The sequence below is a fragment of the Panulirus ornatus genome, chromosome 53 (assembly GCF_036320965.1).
Source record: "Panulirus ornatus isolate Po-2019 chromosome 53, ASM3632096v1, whole genome shotgun sequence".
Lineage (NCBI taxonomy): Eukaryota > Metazoa > Arthropoda > Malacostraca > Decapoda > Palinuridae > Panulirus > Panulirus ornatus.
Genome location: NC_092276.1, coordinates 6,877,425 through 6,902,023, shown reverse-complemented (window position 1 = coordinate 6,902,023; position 24,599 = coordinate 6,877,425). Strand labels below are relative to the sequence as shown.

The 24,599-nt window shown below is 42.7% G+C and overlaps 1 protein-coding gene across 1 annotated transcript in view; it reads left to right on the top strand.

Moving 5' to 3' along the window:
- LOC139765206 (uncharacterized) overlaps positions 1–24,599 on the top strand; it is a 236,453-nt gene that overhangs the window by 187,302 nt on the left and 24,552 nt on the right. The window contains 1 exon segment of the mRNA XM_071692509.1: positions 1,139–1,267. Within this exon segment, the coding sequence (XP_071548610.1) occupies positions 1,139–1,267 (129 nt within the window).

Here is a 24,599-nt window from a genome sequence, read left to right as displayed (position 1 = left end):
TCTCATCTTTTGCCATTTTACATGCAGTCACTTGTCATTTCTTCGCATGTCTCTATTTCTAGCTCCCTTTATTTTTTTTTTTCACCGCTGTTTTCTCACTCGAATCATGACCTCTTTTCCAAAAACCCATGCAAATCTTCACCCATACCTCCATTGGGTAATGATCAGACATTCAACTAGTTGTCCCTTTCAATGCACTCATATCCAAGAGTTTATTTTCTGCACTCCTATCAATTAGTATGTAATCCAGTTATGCCCTCTATTTACCCACACACACTTATTTACGTCCCTCTTTTCAAATCAGGTATTCCCAGTCACTCTTTTTCAGCATACAACTCTACAAACTGTTCTCCCTTCCTATTCACCTCAGTAAATATCCCATGTTCCCCAATTATACCATCAATTGCCACAATACTCACTTTCACATTTACATCACTCATCATTATCCCTTTCCTGTATATATTGATATTTATCTTTTGAATGATTATCATTTTGCTTTTATTCCTTTACAACCAAAATAGTTTATAATGTACTTTATCAGACTTTATCTGTAACATGTATACCAATACTGTCTACATATAAGCAGAAATTGGCAAAAGTGGTAACAGTGACAACTGCATACTTCCCTCCTCATCATGACTTTGGTAACTGAGAGGCATTATCTAGAGGAAGCACTCAGCACCCATAAGATATCTCTCTCTCTCTCTCTCTCTCTCTCTCTCTCTCTCTCTCTCTCTCTCTCTCTCTCTCTCTCTCTCTCTCTCATCTAGATCTAAGCATTGAATCTGTGGTTAGAATTCTCAATACAAGGACCTTTTATGGTAGATGTTGATTATGTGGTGATCTTCATTTGTGAATGTTAAAGGGTTAAGATATTTTCATTACTTCCTAGATTCTGCATTTTACTTTCTGAATGAAATTGCTGAAATTAATGTTCAAGAGACAGAGACGGAGAACTACACTTGGAGGACAGTCTACACTAATAAGATAGTCTGGGCAAGATCTGAGGGTAGTTTCACGTGGAGCTCTTTGAACAGTATTCGAAACTGGAGCAGAAGTTATTTTTACTTAATACTTTCTCATTTCCCATAACTTCAACTACTTTGTGTAATATATTTTTTTGTAAACCTCCAAACAGACATCATACTCTCGCCCTGGACCACCAACACCAGGAAGGAAAAGCCTAAGCAGAATTGACAAAGAAAATCGCCGAGCATCTAGTGCCTCAGATTTGTCATTGTCAAGCTTCCCATACCATGGAAGAAAGGTAACATATGGATGTATGCATGTAATTACCTTATATGTACTGTTTGGGAAGGGAGGTTTACACTTATTATACCACATCTTTTAAACATTCTCAGCTGTCATACAACCTTTTGAATTTTGTGATATCCACATTTACCACATCCTAATTCATTTTACTCCACTAATCCATCACTTGTATCCTGTTAAAGCACCTCCATATTTTATTTTTTTACTTTTTTTTCCAAGGACAACACAAGCAACTGATTACCCTTATAAGAGAGATCTCAGTTACACTATTATATACACATGGCAGCTAAAGAGTGGATGTGAGTGTATTAGACCTTTTCTTGGTCTACTCCTAGTATTATCTTGCTAATGTAGAAAATGGCAAACAGGTATGATTTATTTTTCAATGCACATTCACATTTCCTGCATCAGCATGGTAATGCCAGGAACAGGTAAAATAATAGCCTCATTCATTCACATCCACTCTTTAGCAGTCATATGTATACATATAAGGCACCAAACCCATAGCCCCTCATCTCCCATCCACAATCAGGCCCCACAGACCATTCCATGTTTTCTTTGACCACTTCTCCCTTACATGTCTTCCATCCTTCTGAATGTTCAGGCCCTTAACCTTCAGAACAACTTTTGCTCCATTATTCCATCTCCTCCTTGGGTTCCCCCTTTTCCTTATTCGCTCTATTTCTGACCTGTATACCCTCTTGGTCATCTGTTCCTCACTCATCACCTCATCATCATCCTGAAGCAGGAGTTGTGGGAGTATGTGATAGAGTGTAAGAAAGTAAATTCTAGGTTGATGTGGGTAAAACTGAAAGTGGATGGAGAGAATTGGGTGATTATTGGTGCCTATGCACCTGGTCATGAGAAGAAAGAACATGAGAGGCAAGTTTTTTGGGAGCAGCTGAGTGAATGTGTCAGCAGCTTTGATGCACGAGACTGGGTTTTAGTAATGGGTGATTTAAATGCAGAGGTGAGTAATGTAGCAGTTGAGGGTATAATTGGTGTACATGGGGTATTCAGTATTGTGAATGGAAATGGTGAAGAGTGTGGCTTTGTGTGCTGAAAAAAGACTGGTTATTGGAAATACTTGGTTTAAAAAGATACGTAAGTATACGTATGTGAGTAGGAGAGATGGTCAAAGGGCATTATTGGATTACATATTGATTGATAGATGTATAAAAGAGACTTTTTGGATGTTAATGTGGTGAGACGGGCAGCTGGAGGGATGTCTGATCACTATCGTGTGGAGATGAAGATTTGAGGAGGTTTTCTAAAAAGAAGAGAATGCTGAGAAGAAGAGAGTGGTGAGAGTAAGTGAACCTGGAAAGGAGACTTCTGTGAGGAAGAGATTGAGTGTAGAATGGCAAAAGGTGAGACCATATACTGTGAGGGGAGTGGGTGAGGAATGGGATATATTTAGGGAAGCAGTGATGGCTTGTGTAAAAGATGCATGTTGCATGAGAAAGGTGGGAGGTAGGCAGATTAGAAAGGGTAGTGAGTGGTGGGATGAAGAAGCAAAGTTGTTAGTGAAAGAGAAAAGAGAGGCGTTTAGACGATACTTGCTAGAAAAGAGTGCAAATGACTGGGAGAGGTATAAAGGAAAGCAGCAAGGGTTGAAAAAGAGGGCAAACGAGAGTTGGTGTGAGAGAGTATCATTAAACTTTAGGAAGAATAAAATATGTGTTGGAAGGAGGTTAATAACGTGCATAAGACGAGAACAAATGGGAACATCAGTGAAGGGGTTAAGTGGGGAAGTGATAACAGGAGTAATGGAGTGGGTATTTTGAAAGTTTGTTGAATGTGTTTGATGATAAGAGTGGTGATAGGGTGTTTTGGTCGAGGTGGTGTGCGAAGTGAGAGGGTCAGGGAGAATGGTTTGGTTAAGAGAGAAGAGGTGGTGAAAGCACTGCGGAAAATGAAATCCATCATGGCGGCAGGTTTGGATGGTATTGCAGTAGAATTTATTAAAAAAGGGGGTAACTGTGTTGTTGATTGGTTGGTAAGGATATTCAGTGTATGTATGGACCATGGTGAAGTGCGTGAGGATTGGTGGAATGCATGCATAGTGCCATTGCACAAAGGCAAAGGGGATAAAGGTGAGTGTTCAAACTACAGAGGCATAAGTTTGTTGAGTATTCCTAGGAGATTATATGGGAGGGCATCCAAGATATGGTTGTACTTTGTGTAATGAAGACAATTGAGAAACATCATAAGCCAATATTCCTGTTTCATGATAAGAGAAGTGGACCAGGCAGTATGATACAGTGGTTAAATTGATGAAAACTACTATTGACATTTGTGTAAATAAATTATACATTTCCCTCTTCCATAGCCAGAGGTTGAACCATTATGTGACATTCATTTTTCATTTCATTTCAAGCTAGAAGTTTCAGTTTTCTAAATTATTTCTTACATTTTTCATATGTATGTATATATATGTGTGTATATGTGCGTATGTATATGTATATATACAGGAGTTGTGGGAGTATGTGATAGAATGTAAGAAAGTAAATTCTCGATTAATATGGGTAAAATTGAAAGTTGATGGAGAGAGGTGGGTGATTATTGGTGCATATGCACCTGGGCATGAGAAGAAAGATCATGAGAGGCAAGTGTTTTGGGAGCAGCTAAATGAGTGTGTTAGCGGTTTTGATGCACGAGACCGGGTTATAGTGATGGGTGATTTGAATGCAAAGGTGAGTAATGTGGCAGTTGAGGGAATAATTGGTATGCATGGGGTGTTCAGTGTTGTAAATGGAAATGGTGAAGAGCTTGTAGATTTATGTGCTGAAAAAGGACTGATGATTGGGAATACCTGGTTTAAAAAGCGAGATATACATAAGTATACTTATGTAAGTAGGAGAGATGGCCAGAGAGCATTATTGGATTACGTGTTAATTGACAGGCGTGCGAAAGAGAGACTTTTGGATGTCAATGTGCTGAGAGGTGCAACTGGAGGGATGTCTGATCATTATCTTGTGGAGGCTAAGGTGAAGATTAGTATGGGTTTTCAGAAAAGAAGAGTGAATGTTGGGGTGAAGAAGGTGGTGAGAGTAAGTGAGCTTGGGAAGGAGACCTGTGTGAAGAAGTATCAGGAGAGACTGTGTACAGAATGGAAAAAGGTGAGAACAATGGAAGTAAGGGGAGTGGGGGAGGAATGGGATGTATTTAGGGAATCAGTGATGGATTGCGCAAAAGATGCTTGTGGCATGAGAAGAGTGGGAGGTGGGCTGTTTAGAAAGGGTAGTGAGTGGTGGGATGAAGAAGTAAGAGTATTAGTGAAAGAGAAGAGAGAGGCATTTGGACGATTTTTGCAGGGAAAAAATGCAATTGAGTGGGAGAAGTATAAAAGAAAGAGACAGGAGGTCAAGAGAAAGGTGCAAGAGGTGAAAAAAAGGGCAAATGAGAGTTGGGGTGAGAGACTATCATTAAATTTTAGGGAGAATAAAAAGATGTTCTGGAAGGAGGTAAATAGGGTGCGTAAGACAAGGGAGCAAATGGGAACTTCAGTGAAGGGCGTAAATGGGGAGGTGATAACAAGTAGTGGTGATGTGAGAAGGAGATGGAATGAGTATTTTGAAGGTTTGTTGAATGTGTCTGATGACAGAGTGGCAGATATAGGGTGTTTGGGTCGAGGTGGTGTGCAAAGTGAGAGGGTTAGGGAAAATGATTTGGTAAACAGAGAAGAGGTAGTAAAAGCTTTGCGGAAGATGAAAGCCGGCAAGGCAGCAGGTTTGGATGGTATTGCTGTGGAATTTATTAAAAAAGGGGGTGACTGTATTGTTGACTGGTTGGTAAGGTTATTTAATGTATGTATGACTCATGGTGAGGTGCCTGAGGATTGGCGGAATGCGTGCATAGTGCCATTGTACAAAGGCAAAGGGGATAAGAGTGAGTGCTCAAATTACAGAGGTATAAGTTTGTTGAGTATTCCTGGTAAATTATATGGGAGGGTATTGATTGAGAGGGTGAAGGCATGTACAGAGCATCAGATTGGGGAAGAGCAGTGTGGTTTCAGAAGTGGTAGAGGATGTGTGGATCAGGTGTTTGCTTTGAAGAATGTATGTGAGAAATACTTAGAAAAGCAAATGGATTTGTATGTAGCATTTATGGATCTGGAGAAGGCATATGATAGAGTTGATAGAGATGCTCTGTGGAAGGTATTAAGAATATATGGTGTAGGAGGCAAGTTGTTAGAAGCAGTGAAAAGTTTTTATCGAGGATGTAAGGCATGTGTACGTGTAGGAAGAGAGGAAAGTGATTGGTTCTCAGTGAATGTAGGTTTGCGGCAGGGGTGTGTGATGTCTCCATGGTTGTTTAATTTGTTTATGGATGGGGTTGTTAGGGAGGTAAATGCAAGAGTCTTGGAAAGAGGGGCAAGTATGAAGTCTGTTGGGGATGAGAGAGCTTGGGAAGTGAGTCAGTTGTTGTTCGCTGATGATACAGCGCTGGTGGCGGATTCATGTGAGAAACTGCAGAAGCTGGTGACTGAGTTTGGTAAAGTGTGTGGAAGAAGAAAGTTAAGAGTAAATGTGAATAAGAGCAAGGTTATTAGGTACAGTAGGGTTGAGGGTCAAGTCAATTGGGAGGTGAGTTTGTATGGTGAAAAACTGGAGGAAGTGAAGTGTTTTAGATATCTGGGAGTGGATCTGTCAGCGGATGGAACCATGGAAGCGGAAGTGGATCATAGGGTGGGGGAGGGGGCGAAAATTTTGGGAGCCTTGAAAAATGTGTGGAAGTCGAGAACATTATCCCGGAAAGCAAAAATGGGTATGTTTGAAGGAATAGTAGTTCCAACAATGTTGTATGGTTGCGAGGCGTGGGCTATGGATAGAGTTGTGCGCAGGAGGATGGATGTGCTGGAAATGAGATGTTTGAGGATAATGTGTGGTGTGAGGTGGTTTGATCGAGTAAGTAACGTAAGGGTAAGAGAGATGTGTGGAAATAAAAAGAGCGTGGTTGAGAGAGCAGAAGAGGGTGTTTTAAAATGGTTTGGGCACATGGAGAGAATGAGTGAGGAAAGATTGACCAAGAGGATATATGTGTCGGAGGTGGAGGGAACGAGGAGAAGAGGGAGACCAAATTGGAGGTGGAAAGATGGAGTGAAAAAGATTTTGTGTGATCGGGGCCTGAACATGCAGGAGGGTGAAAGGAGGGCAAGGAATAGAGTGAATTGGAGCGATGTGGTATACAGGGGTTGACGTGCTGTCAGTGGATTGAATCAAGGCATGTGAAGCGTCCGGGGTAAACCATGGAAAGCTGTGTAGGTATGTATATTTGTGTGTGTGGACGTGTGTATGTACATGTGTATGGGGGGGGTTGGGCCATTTCTTTCGTCTGTTTCCTTGCGCTACCTCGCAAACGCGGGAGACAGCGACAAAGTATAAAAAAAAAAAAAAAAAAAAAAAAAATATATATATATATATATATATATATATATATATATATATATATATATATATATATATATATATATATATATATGTATGTATATATATATATATATATTATATCTATTTATTATTTATTTATTTTGCTTTGTCGCTGTCTCCCGCATTTGCGAGGTAGCGCAAGGAAACAGACGAAAGAAATGGCACAACCCACCCCCATACACAATGTACACACACACACGCCCACACACGCAAATATACATACCTATACATCTCAATGTATACATATATATACACACACAGACACATACATATATACCCATGCACACAATTCACACTGCCTGCCCCTATTCATTCCCATCACCACCTCGCCACACATGGAATACCATCCCCCTCCCCCCTCATGTGTGCGAGGTAGCACTAGGAAAAGACAACAAAGGCCCAATTCGTTCACACTCAGTCTCCAGCTGTCACGCAATAATGCCCGAAACCACAGCTCCCTTTCCACATCCAGGCCCAACACAACTTTCCATGGTTTACCCCAGACGCTTCACATGCCCTGATTCAATCCACTGACAGCACGTCAACCCCGGTATACCACATCGATCCAATTCACTCTATTCCTTGCCCGCCTTTCACCCTCCTGCATGTTCAGGCCCCGATCACTCAAAATCTTTTTCACTCCATCTTTCCACCTCCAATTTGGTCTCCCACTTCTCCTCGTTCCCTCCACCTCCAACACATATATCCTCTTGGTCAATCTTTCCTCACTCATTCTCTCCATGTGCCCGAACCATTTCAAAACACCCTCTTCTGCTCTCTCAACCACGCTCTTTTTATTTCCACACATATCTCTTACCCTTACATTACTTACTCAATCAAACCACCTCACACCACACATTGTCCTCAAACATCTCATTTCCAGCACATCCACCCTCCTGGGCACAACTCTATCCATAGCCCACGCCTCACAACCATACAACATTGTTGGAACCACTATTCCTTCAAACATACCCATTTTTGCTTTCCGAGATAATGTTCTCGACTTCCACACATTCTTCAAGGCTCCCAGGATTTTCGCCCCCTCCCCCACCCTATGATTCACTTCCGCTTCCATGGTTCCATCCGCTGCCAGATCCACTCCCAGATATCTAAAACACTTTACTTCCTCCAGTTTTTCTCCATTCAAACCTACCTCCCAATTGACTTGACCCTCAACCCTTCTGTGCCTAATAACCTTGCTCTTATTCACATTTACTCTTAACTTTCTTCTTTCACACACTTTACCAAACTCAGTCACCAGCTTCTGCAGTTTCTCACATGAATCAGCCACCAGCGCTGTATCATCAGCGAACAACAACTGACTCACTTCCCAAGCTCTCTCATCCACAACAGACTTCATTCTTGCCCCTCTTTCCAAAACTCTTGCATTCACCTCCCTATCAATCCCATCCATAAACAAATTAAACAACCATGGAGACATCACACACCCCTGCCGCAAACCTTCATTCACTGAGAACCAATCACTTATATATATATATATATATATATATATATATATATATACCTTCCATATATATATATATATATATATATAAGTGATTGGTTCTCAGTGAATGAAGGTTTGCGGCAGGGGTGTGTGATGTCTCCATGGTTGTTTAATTTGTTTATGGATGGGGTTGTTAGGGAGGTAAATGCAAGAGTTTTGGAAAGAGGGGCAAGTATGAAGTCTGTTGGGGATGAGAGAGCTTGGGAAGTGAGTCAGTTGTTGTTCGCTGATGATACAGCGCTGGTGGCTGATTCATGTGAGAAACTGCAGAAGCTGGTGACTGAGTTTGGTAAAGTGTGTGGAAGAAGAAAGTTAAGAGTAAATGTGAATAAGAGCAAGGTTATTAGGTACAGTAGGGTTGAGGGTCAAGTAAATTGGGAGGTGAGTTTGAATGGAGAAAAACTGGAGGAAGTGAAGTGTTTTAGATATCTGGGAGTGGATCTGGCAGCGGATGGAACCATGGAAGCGGAAGTGGATCATAGGGTGGGGGAGGGGGCGAAAATTCTAGGGGCCTTGAAGAATGTGTGGAAGTCGAGAACATTATCTCGGAAAGCAAAAATGGGTATGTTTGAAGGAATAGTGGTTCCAACAATGTTGTATGGTTGTGAGGCGTGGGCTATGGATAGAGTTGTGCGCAGGAGGATGGATGTGCTGGAAATGAGATGTTTGAGGACAATGTGTGGTGTGAGGTGGTTTGATCGAGTGAGTAACGTAAGGGTAAGAGAGATGTGTGGAAATAAAAAGAGCGTGGTTGAGAGAGCAGAAGAGGGTGTTTTGAAGTGGTTTGGGCACATGGAGAAAATGAGTGAGGAAAGATTGACCAAGAGGATATATGTGTCAGAGGTGGAGGGAACGAGGAGAAGAGGGAGACCAAATTGGAGGTGGAAAGATGGAGTGAAAAAGATTTTGTGTGATCGGGGCCTGAACATGCAGGATGGTGAAAGGAGGGCAAGGAATAGAGTGAATTGGAGCGATGTGGTATACCGGGGTTGATGTGTTGTCAGTGGATTGAATCAAGGCATGTGAAGCGTCTGGGGTAAACCATGGAAAGCTGTGTAGGTATGTATATTTGCGTGTGTGGACGTATGTATATACATGTGTATGGGAGGGGGTTGGGCCATTTCTTTCGTCTGTTTCCTTGCGCTACCTCGCAAACGCGGGAGACAGCAACAAAGTATAATATAAAAAATAAAAATATATATATATATATATATATATATATATATATATATATATATATTTTTTTTTTTTTTTTTTTTTTTTTTTTTTTTTGTCGCTGTCTCCCGCATTTGCGAGGTAGCGCATGGAAACAGATGAAAGAAATGGCCCAACCCACCCCCATACACATGTATATACATACGTCCACACACGCAAATATACATACCTACACAGCTTTCCATGGTTTACCCCAGACGCTACACATGCCCTGATTCAATCCACTGACAGAACATCAACCCCGGTATACCACATCGCTCCAATTCACTCTATTCCTTGCCTCCTTTCACCCTCCTGCATGTTCAGGCCCCGATCACACAAAATCTTTTTCACTCCATCTTTCCACTTCCAATTTGGTCTCCCTCTTCTCCTCGTTCCCTCCACCTCCGACACATATATCCTCTTGGTCAATCTTTCCTCACTCATTCTCTCCATGTGCCCAAACCATTTCAAAACACCCTCTTCTGCTCTCTCAACCACGCTCTTTTTATTTCCACACATCTCTCTTACCCTTACGTTACTTACTTGATCAAACCACCTCACACCACACATTGTCCTCAAACATCTCATTTCCAGCACATCCATCCTCCTGCGCACAACTCTATCCATAGCCCACGCCTCGCAACCATACAACATTGTTGGAACCACTATTCCTTCAAACATACCCATTTTTGCTTTCCGAGATAATGTTCTCGACTTCCACACATTCTTCAAGGCTCCCAGAATTTTCGCCCCCTCCCCCACCCTATGATCCACTTCCTCTTCCATGGTTCCATCCGCTGCCAGATCCACTCCTAGATATCTAAAACACTTCATATATATATATATATATATATATATATATATATATATATATATATATATATATTTTTTATACTTTGTCGCTGTCTCCCGCGTTTGCGAGGTAGCGCAAGGAAACAGATGAAAAAAATGGCCCAACCCCCCCCTATACACATGTATATACATACATCCACACACGCAAATATACATACCTACACAGCTTTCCATGGCTTACCCCAGACGCTTCACATGCCTTGATTCAATCCACTGACAGCACGTCAACCCCGGTATACCACATCGCTCCAATTCACTCTATTCCTTGCCCTCCTTTCACCCTCCTGCATGTTCAGGCCCCGATCACACAAAATCTTTTTCACTCCATCTTTCCACCTCCAATTTGGTCTCCCTCTTCTCCTTGTTCCCTCCACCTCCGACACATATATCCTCTTGGTCAATCTTTCCTCACTCATCCTCTCCATGTGCCCAAACCACTTCAAAACACCCTCTTCTGCTCTCTCAACCACGCTCTTTTTATTTCCACACATCTCTCTTACCCTTACGTTACTCACTCGATCAAACCACCTCACACCACACATTGTCCTCAAACATCTCATTTCCAGCACATCCATCCTCCTGCGCACAACTCTATCCATAGCCCACGCCTCGCAACCATACAACATTGTTGGAACCACTATTCCTTCAAACATACCCATTTTTGCTTTCCGAGATAATGTTCTCGACTTCCACACATTCTTCAAGGCCCCCAGAATTTTCGCCCCCTCCCCCACCCTATGATCCACTTCCGCTTCCATGGTTCCATCCGCTGCCAGATCCACTCCCAGATATCTAAAACACTTCACTTCCTCCAGTTTTTCTCCATTCAAACTCACCTCCCAATTTACTTGACCCTCAACCTTACTGTACCTAATAACCTTGCTCTTATTCACATTTACTCTTAACTTTCTTCTTCCATACACTTTACCAAACTCAGTCACCAGCTTCTGCAGTTTCTCACATGAATCAGCCACCAGCGCTGTATCATCAGCAAACAACAACTGACTCACTTCCCAAGCTCTCTCATCCCCAACAGACTTCATACTTGCCCCTCTTTCCAAAACTCTTGCATTTACCTCCCTAAGAACCCCATCCATAAACAAATTAAACAACCATGGAGACATTACACACCCCTGCCACAAACCTACATTCACTGAGAACCAATCACTTTCCTCTCTTCCTACACGTACACATGCCTTACATCCTCGATAAAAACTTTTCACTGCTTCTAACAACTTGCCTCCCACACCATATATTCTTAATACCTTCCACAGAGCATCTCTATCAACTCTATCATATGCCTTCTCCAGATCCATAAATGCTACATACAAATCCATTTGCTTTTCTAAGTATTTCTCACATACATTCTTCAAAGCAAACACCTGATCCACACATCCTCTACCACTTCTGAAACCACACTGCTCTTCCCCAATCTGATGCTCTGTACATGCCTTCACCCTCTCAATCAATACCCTCCCATATAATTTCCCAGGAATACTCAACAAACTTATACCTCAGTAATTTGAGCACTCACTCTTATCCCCTTTGCCTTTGTACAATGGCACTATGCACGCATTCCGCCAATCCTCAGGCACCTCACCATGAGTCATACATACATTAAATAACCTTACCAACCAGTCAACAATACAGTCACCCCCTTTTTTAATAAATTCCACTGCAATACCATCCAAACCTGCTGCCTTGCCGGCTTTCATCTTCCGCAAAGCTTTCACTACCTCTTCTCTGTTTACCAAATCATTTTCCCTAACCCTCTCACTTTGCACACCACCTCGACCAAAACACCCTATATCTGCCACTCTATCATCAAACACATTCAACAAACCTTCAAAATACCCACTCCATCTCCTTCTCACATCACCACTACTTGTTATCACCTCCCCATTTGCGCCCTTCACTGAAGTTCCCATTTGCTCCCTTGTCTTACACACTTTATTTACCTCCTTCCAGAACATCTTTTTATTCTCCCTAAAATTTAATGATACTCTCTCACCCCAACTCTCATTTGCCCTTTTTTTCACCTCTTGCACCTTTCTCTTGACCTCCTGTCTCTTTCTTTTATATATCTCCCACTCAATTGCATTTTTTCCCTGCAAAAATCGTCCAAATGCCTCTCTCTTCTCTTTCACTAATACTCTTACTTCTTCATCCCACCACTCACTACCCTTTCTAATCAACCCACCTCCCACTCTTCTCATGCCACAAGCATCTTTTGCGCAATCCATCACTGATTCCCTAAATACATCCCATTCCTCCCCCACTCCCCTTACTTCCATATATATATTATCCCTGGGGATAGGGGTGAAAGAATACTTTCCTCGCATGTCGTAGAAGGCGACTAGAGGGGACGGGAGCGGGGGGCCAGAAATCCTCCCCTCCTTGTATTTTTAACTTTCTAAAATGGGAAACAGAGGAAGGAGTCACGCAGGGAGTGCTCATCCTCCTCGAAGGCTCAGACTGGGGTGTCTACATGTATGTGGATGTAACCAAGATGTGAAAAAAGGAGAGATAGGTAGTATGTTTGAGGAAAGGAACCTGGATGTTTTGGCTCTGAGTGAAACGAAGCTCAAGGGTAAAGGGGAAGAGTGGTTTGGGAATGTCTTGGGAGTAAAGTCAGGGGTTAGTGAGAGGACAAGAGCAAGGGAAGGAGTGGCAGTACTCCTGAAACAGGAGTTGTGGGAGTATGTGATAGAATGTAAGAAAGTAAATTCTCGATTAGTATGGGTAAAACTGAAAGTTGATGGAGAGAGATGGGTGATTATTGGTGCATATGCACCTGGGCATGAGAAGAAAGATCATGAGAGGCAAGTGTTTTGGGAGCAGCTGAATGAGTGTGTTAGTGGTTTTGATACACGAGACCGGGTTATAGTGATGGGTGATTTGAATGCAAAGGTGAGTAATGTGGCAGTTGAGGGAATAATTGGTATACATGGGGTGTTCAGTGTTGTAAATGGAAATGGTGAAGAGCTTGTAGATTTATGTGCTGAAAAAGGACTGGTGATTGGGAATACCTGGTTTAAAAAGCGAGATATACATAAGTATACGTATGTAAGTAGGAGAGATGGCCAGAGAGCGTTATTGGATTACGTGTTAATTGACAGGCGCGCGAAAGAGAGACTTTTGGATGCTAATGTGCTGAGAGGTGCAACTGGAGGGATGTCTGATCATTATCTTGTGGAGGCTAAGGTGAAGATTTGTATGAGTTTTCAGAAAAGAAGAGTGAATGTTGGGGTGAAGAGGGTGGTGAGAGTAAGTGAGCTTGGGAAGGAGACTTGTGTGAGGAAGTACCAGGAGAGACTGAGTACAGAATGGAAAAAGGTGAGAACAATGGAAGTAAGGGGAGTGGGGGAGGAATGGGATGTATTTAGGGAATAAGTGATGGATTGTGCAAAAGATGCTTGTGGTATGAGAAGAGTGGGAGGTGGGTTGATTAGAAAGGGTAGTGAGTGGTGGGATGAGGAAGTAAGATTATTAGTGAAAGAGAAGAGAGAGGCATCTGGACGATTTTTGCAGGGAAAAAATGCAATTGAGTGGGAGATGTATAAAAGAAAGAGACAGGAGGTCAAGAGAAAGGTGCAAGAGGTGAAAAAGAGGGCAAATGAGAGTTTGAGAGTGAGAGAGTATCATTAAAATTTAGGGAGAATAAAAAGATGTTCTGGAAGGAGGTAAATAAAGTGCATAAGACAAGGGAGCAAATGGGAACTTCAGTGAAGGGCGCAAATGGGGAGGTGATAACAAGTAGTGGTGATGTGAGAAGGAGATGGAGTGAGTATTTTGAAGGTTTGTTGAATGTGTTTGATGATAGAGTGGCAGATATAGGGGGTTTTGGTCGAGGTGGTGTGCAAAGTGAGAGGGTTAGGGAAAATGATTTGGTAAACAGAGAAGAGGTAGTAAAAGCTTGGCGGAAGATGAAAGCCGGCAAGGCAGCAGGTTTGGATGGTATTGCAGTGGAATTTATTAAAAAAGGGGGTGACTGTATTGTTGACTGGTTGGTAAGGTTATTTAATGTATGTATGACTCATGGTGAGGTGCCTGAGGATTGGCGGAATGCGTGCATAGTGCCATTGTACAAAGGTAAAGGGGATAAGAGTGAGTGCTCAAATTACAGAGGTATAAGTTTGTTGAGTATTCCTGGGAAATTATATGGGAGGGTATTGATTGAGAGGGTGAAGGCATGTACAGAGCATCAGATTGGGGAAGAGCAGTGTGGTTTCAGAAGTGGTAGAGGATGTGTGGATCAGGTGTTTGCTTTGAAGAATGTATGTGAGAAATACTTAGAAAAGCAAATGGATTTGTATGTAGCATTTATGGATCTGGAGAAGGCATATGATAGAGCTGATAGAGATGCTCTGTGGAAGGTACTAAGAATATATGGTGTGGGAGGAAAGTTGTTAGAAGCAGTGAAAAGTTTTTATCGAGGATGTAAGGCATGTGTATGTGTAGGAAGAGAGGAGAGTGATTGGTTCTCAGTGAATGTAGGTTTGCGGCAGGGGTGTGTGATGTCTCCATGGTTGTTTAATTTGTTTATGGATGGGGTTGTTAGGGAGGTGAATGCAAGAGTTTTGGAAAGAGGGGCAAGTATGCAGTCTGTTGGGGATGAGAGAGCTTGGGAAGTGAGTCAGTTGTTGTTCGCTGATGATACAGCACTGGTGGCTGATTCATGTGAGAAACTGCAGAAGCTGGTGACTGAGTTTGGTAATGTGTGTCAAAGAAGAAAGTTAAGAGTAAATGTGAATAAGAGCAAGGTTATTAGGTACAGTAGGGTTGAGGGTCAAGTCAACTGGGAGGTAAGTTTGAATGGAGAAAAACTGGAGGAAGTAAAGTGTTTTAGATATCTGGGAGTGGATCTGGCAGCGGATGGAACCATGGAAGCAGAAGTGAATCATAGGGTGGGGGAGGGGGCAAAAATCCCGGGAGCCTTGAAGAATGTGTGGAAGTCGAGAACATTATCTCGGAAAGCAAAAATGGGTATGTTTGAAGGAATAGTGGTTCTAACAATGTTGTATGGTTGCGAGGCGTGGGCTATGGATAGAGTTGTGCGCAGGAGGGTGGATATGCTGGAAATGAGATGTTTGAGGACAATGTGTGGTGTGAGGTGGTTTGATCGAGTAAGTAATGTAAGGGTAAGAGAGATGTGTGGAAATAAAAAGAGCATGGTTGAGAGAGCAGAAGAGGGTTTTTTGAAATGGTTTGGGCACATAGAGAGAATGAGTAAGGAAAGATTAACCAAGAGGATATATGTGTCGGAGGTGGAGGGAACGAGGAGAAGTGGGAGACCAAATTGGAGGTGGAAAGATGGAGTGAAAAAGATTTTGAGTGATCGGGGCCTGAACATGCAGGATGGTGAAAGGAGGGCAAGGAATAGAGTGAATTGGATCGATGTGGTATACCGAGGTTGACGTGCTGTCAGTGGATTGAATCAGGGCATGTGAAGCGTCGGGTAAACCATGGAAAGTTGTGTGGGACCTGGATGTGGAAAGGGAGCTGTGGTTTCGGGCATTATTGCATGACAGCTAGAGACTGAGTGTGAACGAATGGGGCCTGTGTTGTCCTTTCCTAGTGCTACCTCGCACACATGAGGGGGGAGGGGGATGGTATTCCATGTGTGGCGAGGTGGCGATGGGAATGAATAAAGGCAGACAGTGTGAATTGTGTGCATGGGTATATATGTATGTGTCTGTGTGTGTATATATATGTGTACATTGAGATTTATAGGTATGTATATTTGCGTGTGTGGACGTGTATGTATATACATTGTGTATGGGGGTGGGTTGGGCCATTTCTTTCGTCTGTTTCCTTGTGCTACCTCGCAAACGCGGGAGACAGCGACAAAGCAAAATAAAAAATAATAATAAAAAAAAATAATTGATTGAGAGCGTAAAGGCATGTACAGGGCATCAGATTAGGGAAGAGCAGTGCAGTTTCAGAAGTGGTAGAGGATGTGTGGATCAAGTGTTTGCTCTGAAGAATGTGGGAGAAGCACTTAGAAAAACAGATGGATTTGTATGTAGCATTTATGGATCTGGAGAAGGCATATGATAGGGTTAATAGAGATGCTTTGTGGAAGGTTTTAAGAGTATAAGGTGTGGGAGGTAAGTTGCTAGAAGCAGTGAAAAGTTTTAACCATGGATGAAAGGCATGTGCACGGGTAGGAAGAGAGGAGAGTGATTGGTTCCCCGTGAATGTTGGTCTGTTGCAGGGGTGTGTGATGTCCCCATGGTTGTTTAATTTGTTTATGGATCAGGTAATTAAGGAGATAAATACAAGAGTTTTGGAGAGAGATGGCGAGTATGCAGTCTGATGGGGATGGGAGGGCCTGTGAAGTGAGTCAGTTGTTGTTTGCCGATGATACAGCTCTGGTGGCTGATTCAAGTGAGACACTGCAGAAGTTGGAGACTGAGTTTTGAAAAGTGTGTGAAAGAGGAAGGTTGAGAGTAAATGTAAATAAGAGCAAGGTTATTAAGTTCAGTAGGGTTGAGGGACAAGTCAATTGGGATGTAAGTTTGAATGAAGAAAAATTGGAGGAAGTGATGTGTTTTAGATATCTGGAAGTGGACTTAGCAGTGAATGGAAGCAAAAATGAGTCATAGGGTGGGGGAGGGTCGAAGGTTCTGGGGGTGATGAAGAATGTGTGGAAGGAGAGAACATTATCTCGGAGAGCAATAATGGGTATATTTGAAGAAATAGTAGTTACAACAATGTTATATGGTTGTGAGACATGGGCTATAGATAGGGTTTTACAGAGGAGGGTGGATGTGTTGGAAATGAAACATTTGAGGAGAATTTGTTGAGGTGGTTTGATTGAGTAAGTAATGAAAGGGTAAGAGAGGTGTGTGGTAATAAAAAGTACGGTTGAGAGAGCAGAAGAGGGTGTGTTAAAGCGGTTTGGACATATGGAGAAAATGAGTGAGGAAAGATTCAAAAAGAGGATATATGTGTCAGAGGTGGAGGCGAACAAAGAGAAGCGGGAGACCAAATTGGAAGTGGAAGGACGGAGTGAAAAAGATTTTGAGCGATTGGGACCTGAAGATACAGGAGGGTGAGAGGCGTACAAGGAATAGAGTGAATTGGAACATTGTGGTATATCGTGGTCGACGTGCTGTCAGTAGACTGAATCATGGCATGTGAAATGTCTGGGGTAAACCATGGAAAGGTCTGTGGGGCCTGGTTGTGGATAGGGAACTGTGGTTTCAGTGCATTACACATGACAGCTAGAGGCTGAGTGTGAACAAATGTGGCCATTTTTGTCAGTTTTCTTGGTGCTACTTCACTGAAGCATGGGGTAGCAATGCTGTTTCCTGTGAGGCAATTATATTTCCACCTTAGGTCTTGTTTCACTGCTCCATTTTAAAAAAAAACATTCTCATCTGTCACATAGTCAAACTTAAGCCTTACATTATCACTTTTCCTAACTGATGCATCATATTCAATATTCTCAGCATATAATTTTATTTAGCAATGACTGTATATCAATCTCTCATCATAATGTTTTTACTGACATGTTGGTATTTGAAATTGTTCTGAATTCATTTTTATAACATTTGCCTTCCCAAGCTCACTTACTCCCACCACCCTCTTCACCCCAACATTCTCTCTTCTTTTCTGAAAACCCATACAAATCTTCACCCTCGCCTCCACAAGATAATGATCAGACATCCCTCCAGTTGCACCTCTCAGGACATTAACATCCAAAAGTCTCTCTTTCGCACACCTGTCAATTAACACATAATCCAATGTTGATATCTATGTGTATATATATATGTGCTTATAAGGGCATTTGTGTATGTGAGTGGACGGGCCACTCTTCATCTGTTTCCAGGCACTACCTCGCTGATGCAGGAAACATCACTCAAATATGATAATAAAAATGTATGTGTGTATATGAGTGGATGGGCCGCTCTTCATCTGTTTCCTGGCACTACCTCGCTGATGTGGAAAACGGCATTCAAGTATAATACAAAAAACTTGAACACTATTCTGATATCTGCCAGATGACAGTTTGTCTCCTTTATAGGAAAAAGAGAGGAGTGCAAGGAATAGGGTGAATTGGAACTATGTGGTGTACCGAGGTCGATGTGCTGTCAGTGGACTGAACCAGCACATGTGAAACGTCTGGGGTAAACCATGGAAAGGTTTGTAGGGCCTGGATATGGGCAGGGAGCTTTGGTTTCAGTGCATTACACATGACAGTTAGAGACTGAGCGTGAAAGAATGTGGCTTTTTTTGTCTGTTTTCCTAGCACCACCGTGCTGAAGCAGGGGGTAATGATGCTGTTTCCTGTGGGGCTGGGTAGCACCAGGAATGGATAAAGGCAATCAACTATGAATATGTATATGTGTGTATGGGCATTTATGTATATATAGGGCCATTCTTCGTCTGTTTCCTGGTGCTATCTCACTGATGCGGGAGATGGCGATTAAGTATAATGTTGATAATAATTATTTCTATATTATTTTTGTACTTTATTGCAAGAATCTTGGAGAGAGGGGCAAGTATACAGTCTCTTGAGAACAAGAGGGCCTGGGAAATGAGTCAGCTGTTGTTAGCCATTGATACAGCACTGGCGGCTGATTCGAGTGAGAAACTGCAGTTGTTGAAAGAAGAAAGTTGAGAGTAATTGTAAATAAAAGCAATGTTATTAGGTTCAGCAAGGTTGAGGGACAAGTTAATTGGGATAGGGGAGAAAGAATACTTCCCACATTTCCCTGTGTGTCATAGAAGGCAACTAAAAGGAAAGGGAGCAGGAAATCCTTCCCTCCCATTTTTACTTTTTCAAAAGAAGGAACAGAGAAGGGGGCCAAGTGAGGATATTCCCTCTAAGGCTCAGTCCTCTGTTCTTAACACTATCTCGCTAATGCGGAAAATGGCGAATATGTATGAAAAAAATGGTTTGAATGGAGAAAAATTGGAGGAAGTGAAGTGTTTTAGATATCTGGAATTGAACTTGGCAGCGAATGGAACCAAGGAAGTGGAAATGAGTCAAAGGGTGAGGAAGGGGGCAAAGGTTCTAGGAGCAGTGAAGAATGTGTGGAAAGAGAGAACATTATCTTACAGGGCAAAAATTGGTATGTTTGAAGAAATAGTAATTCCAGCATTATAAGGTTATGAGGCAGGTGCTATAAATAGGGTTGGATGGAGGAGGGAGGATGTGTTGGAAATGAAATATTTGAGGACAATATGCGGTGTGAGATGTTTTGATCGAGTAAGCAATGTAAGGGTATGAGAGATGTGTGGGAATAAAATAAGTGTTGTTGGGAATGCAGATGAGGGTGTTGGACATATGGTGAGAATGAATGAGGAAGGGTTGACAAAGAGGGTATGTGTCAAAAGTGGAGGGAACAAGGAGAACTGGGAGACCAAATTGGAGATGGAAAGATGGAGTGAAAAAGATTTTGAGTGATCGGGGCCCGAACAAGCAGGTGGGTGAAAGGCGTGCACAGAATAGAGTAATTCAGAATGATGTGTACTGAGGTCATTGTGTTATCAATGGACTGAACCAGGGCATGTGAACGTTCACTGTAAACTCTGGGAAGGTCTGTGGGGCCTGGATGTGGATGACAGCTCATGTATGAATGTGAATGGACGTGGCCTTTCTTTGTCTGTTTCCTGGTGCTACTTTGCTGACATAGGGGGTGGCAGTGCTGTTTCTTGTGGGGTAGGGTGACAGTTTCACACTCTAATCTGCCACCAGTGCTATATCATCAGCAAACAACAACTGATGCACTTCCCAAGTCCTCTAATCTTCAACAGACTGTACAATCACCCCCTCTCTCTCCAAGACTCACATTTACCTCTCTCACCTACCAATCCATACCAACCTTCACATAGAACCATTCACTTTCTTCTCTTCTTACTTGTAAACATGCCTTACACCTTTGATAAAAACTGTTTCTAGCAGCATTTTATCCAGACCATGTATTCTTTAGATCTTCCATAAGGCATCTATGTCAGTCCTATCATAAGCTCTCTCCAGATCCATAAATACCACATGCAAATCATTCCATTTCTCTTAAGTATATCTCACACACATTCTTCAAAGCAGTCACCTAATCAACACGTCCTTCACCACTCCTGATACCATACTATTCCTTCCCAATCTAATGCCTATACATGCCTTCACCCTTTTTATCAATACCATCCCATACAACTTATCAGGTACACAGGAAAATTAATGCCTCATTAGTTTGAACACTTACCTTTATCCCCCGTGCCTTTATAACACTGGCATTGTACATGCATTCTGCCAGTCCTCACGCAACTCACCATGATCTATACATACATTGAAAATGCTAACCAATGAACAACACAATGACCCCATTTCTTAATAAATTCATCTGCAATACCATCCACTCCAGCTGCCTTGTCACCTTTCATCCTAAGTACGGCTTTCACCAGACCACTCTCCATGACTCTTTCACTTTGCATATCACCCCAACCCAGACACCCAACATCTGCCACCCTGTCATCTAACACAGTCAGCAGTCCTTCACAATACTCATTCCAACTCCTCACTTCATCACCATCTGCCACCCTGTCATCTAACACAGTCAGCAGTCCTTCAAAATACTCATTCCAACTCCTCACTTCATCACCAGTGGTTACCACATCCCTTTTGCCCCATTCACCAATATTCCTTTTGTTCTCTTGTTTTATGCATATTATCATCTCCTTCCAAAATATCTAATGCTCCTTAAAGTAAATTTACTGATACTTGCTCACTCCCATACATATTATTAACCTCCTTCCAAAGTGATCTCTTATTCTCCCTAAAGTTCACTGATACTTGCTCACTTTAGCCCTTGTTTTTACCCTCTTTTTCAAACCTTGCACCTTCCACTTGACCTTCTGCTGCTTTCTCTTCATCCCCCCATCTTTACCCTTTCTAATCTGCCCACCTCCCACCTTTTGCATGCCACATTCATATTTCACACATGCCAGCACTGCTTCCCTAAATACTTCTCATCCCTTACCCACTCCCCTTGCTTTATTTACTCTCTCCATTTGTCATTCTACACCCAATCTCTCCTGGTATTTCTTCACACGTCATTTTTTACATGCTCACTTACTTTCACTGCTCGCTTCTCTCTGACATTGTTTCCTTGTTCCCTAAAACCTCTAAAAATCTTCACCCTTGCCTCTCAAGATAGTGACCTGACATCCCACCAGCTGCCTCTCTATGCACATTTATATCCAAGTCTCTTTTTTTACACACATATCAATTAATATGTCATCCAGTCATGCCAGCTGACCATTTCTCCTACTCACATATGTATACATGTATGTATACCTTTTTAAACCAGGTATTCCCAGTCACTAGTCCTTTTTCATCACACATGTTCACAAGCTGTTCACCATTTCTGCTCACAAACCTGAATATCCCATGCCCTTCAATTATACCCTCAACTGCCACATCAGTCACCTTTGCATTGACATTACCCATCCCTAATACCCAGTCTTTTGCATCAGAACTGCTGACACATTATTGAGGTACTCCCAAAAGACTTGCCTTTCTTGATTTTTCTTCTTATGGCCAGGTGCTTAAGCACTAATAATTACCCATCTTTCACAATCCACTTTCAATTCTACCCTTATCAGTCTAGAATTCACTTCCTTACACTCTTACAACTCCCTTAACTCTTGTTCTCATCAATCCTTGACTTTACTCCTAAGACATTTCCTAACCATTCTTCCCCTTTACCCATGAGGTTTGTTTCACTCACAGCCAGATCACTAAGGTTTCTTTCCTCAAACATGTTATCTATCTCTTCTTTCTTCTCATATGTTTACATCAACACACATTTAGACACCCCAGTTTGAGCCTTTGAGGAGAATGAGCTCTCCCTGCTTAGCTCCTTCTTTTGTTCCATCTTTTGGAGACTAAGATACAAGGAGAGTTTCCTGTTTCCCACTTTCACCCCATTTAATCACCTTCTATGACTTACAGGGAAAATAAAGGTAAAATTACTTTTCTTCTATCCCAGGGATATTTCCCCTACTCCAGGGGGTTAACCTACTGACAGCAGTCATTTAAATCCAACTGAATTGGAACAGTGTGGTAAACCGGGGTTGATATGCTGTCAGTGGACTGAACCAGGACATGTGAAACATCTGGGGTAAACCATGGAAAGGTTTCTGGAGCCTGGATGTGGATAGGGAGCTGTAGTTTCAGTGCAATACACATGACAGCTAGAGACTAAGTGTTAAAGAATATTGCCTATTTTTGTCTGTTTTCCTGGTGTTACAGCGATGTTGTTGCCTGTGGGGTGGGGTGGCACCAAGAATGAATGAAGGCAAGTATGAATATGCTCATTTGTATATATGTATATGTATTCCTATGAGTCCACAGGGAAAATGAAACACGATAAGTTCCCAAGTGCACTTTCGTGTAATAATCACATCATCAGGGGAGACACAAGAGAGAAATATAATAGTCCGTTGATATACAAGGAAGAGACGTAGCTAGGACGCCATATGGTAAACATGCGATTGTCCAAGACAGACAACGAGCGTATCATAATCTTATCATTTTACAAATTTTATCAGGGATGTCTGATCACTATCTTGTGGAGGCAAAGGTGAAGATTTGTAGGGGTTTTCAGAAAAGAAGAGAGAATGTTGGGGTGAAGAGAGTGGCGAGAGTAAGTGAGCTTGGGAAGGAGACTTGTGTGAGGAAGTACCAGGAGAGACTGAGTACAGAATGGAAAAAGGTGAGAACAAAGGAGGTAAGGGGAGTGGGGGAGGAATGGGATGTATTTAGGGAATAAGTGATGGCTTGCCCAGGGGATGCTTGTGGCATGGGAGGTGGGTTGATTGGGGGGGGGGGGATTGTTGGTGAAAGAGAAGGGACAGGCTTTTGGACGGTTTATGCGGGGGGAAAGTGCAAATGAGTGGGAGATGTATAAAAGAGGGAGGCAGGAGGTCGGGAGAAGGGTGCAAGAGGTGAAAAAGGGGGCAAATGAGAGTTGGGGTGGGGGGGTATCATTGAGTTTTGGGGAAAGTGGGAAGATGTTTTGGAGGGAGGTAAGTAAGGTGCGTAGGACGGGGGAGCAGGTGGGAGCTGGGGGGGGGGGGTGGTAACGGGTAGTGGTGGTGTGGGAAGGGGATGGAGTGGGTATTTTGAGGGTTTGTTGGGTGTGTTTGATGATGGAGTGGCAGATATAGGGTGTTTTGATCGAGGTGGTGTGCAGGGTGAGAGGGTTAGGGTGGGTGATTTGGTAAACGGAGAAGAGGTAGTGGGGGCTTTGTGGAGGATGGAAGCCGGCGGGGCAGCGGGTTTGGATGGTATTGCAGTGGAATTTATTAAAGAGGGGGTGACTATGTTGTTGACTGGTTGGTGAGGTTGTTTGGTGTATGTGTGATTCATGGTGAGGTGCCTGAGGATTGGTGGAGTGCTTGCATGGTGCCGTTGTGCGGGGGCGGAGGAGATAAGGGTGAGTGCTCAAATTACCGAGGTATAAGTTTGTTGAGTGTTCCTGGTAAGTGGTATGGGAGGGTGTTGATTGGGAGGGTGGGGGCATGTACAGAGCGTCAGATTGGGGAAGAACAGTGTGGTTTCGAAGGTGATGGAGGATGTGTGGATCAGGTGTTTGCTTTGAAGAATGTATGTGAGAAATGTTTGGAAGGGCAAGTGGATTTGTTTGTGGATCTGGAGAAGGCATATGAGAGAGTTGATGGAGATGCTGTGTAGAAGGTATTAAGAGTATGTGGTGTGGGAGGCAAGCTGTTAGGGGCGGTGAGGGGTTTTTGTCGGGGATGTGGGGCATGTGTGCGTGTGGGGGGAGGGGAGGGTGATTGGTTCTCAGTAAGCGTAGGTTTGCGGTGGGGGTGTGTGATGTCTCCATGGTTGTTTAATTTGTTTATGGATGGGGTTGTTAGGGAGGTGAATGCAAGAGTTTTGGAAAGAGGGGCAAGTATGCAGTCAGTTGGGGATGAGAGAGCTTGGGAAATGAGTCAGTTGTTGTTCGCTGATGATACAGCGCTGGTGGCTGATCCTTGTGAGAAACTGCAGAAGCTGGTGACTGAGTTTGGTAAAGTGTGTGAAAGAAGAAAGTTAAGAGTAAATGTGAATAAGAGCAAGGTTATTTAGGTACAGTAGGGTTGAGAGTCAAGTCAATTGGGAGGTAAGTTTGAATGGAGAAAAACTGGAGGAAGTAAAGTGTTTTAGATATCTGGGAGTGGATCTGGCAGCGGATGGAACCATGGAAGCGGAGGTGAATCATAGGGTGGGGGAGGGGGCGAAAATTTTGGGAGCCTTGAAGAATGTTTGAAAGTCGAGAGCATTATCTTGGAAAGCAGGAATGGGTGTGTTTGAGGGAATAGTG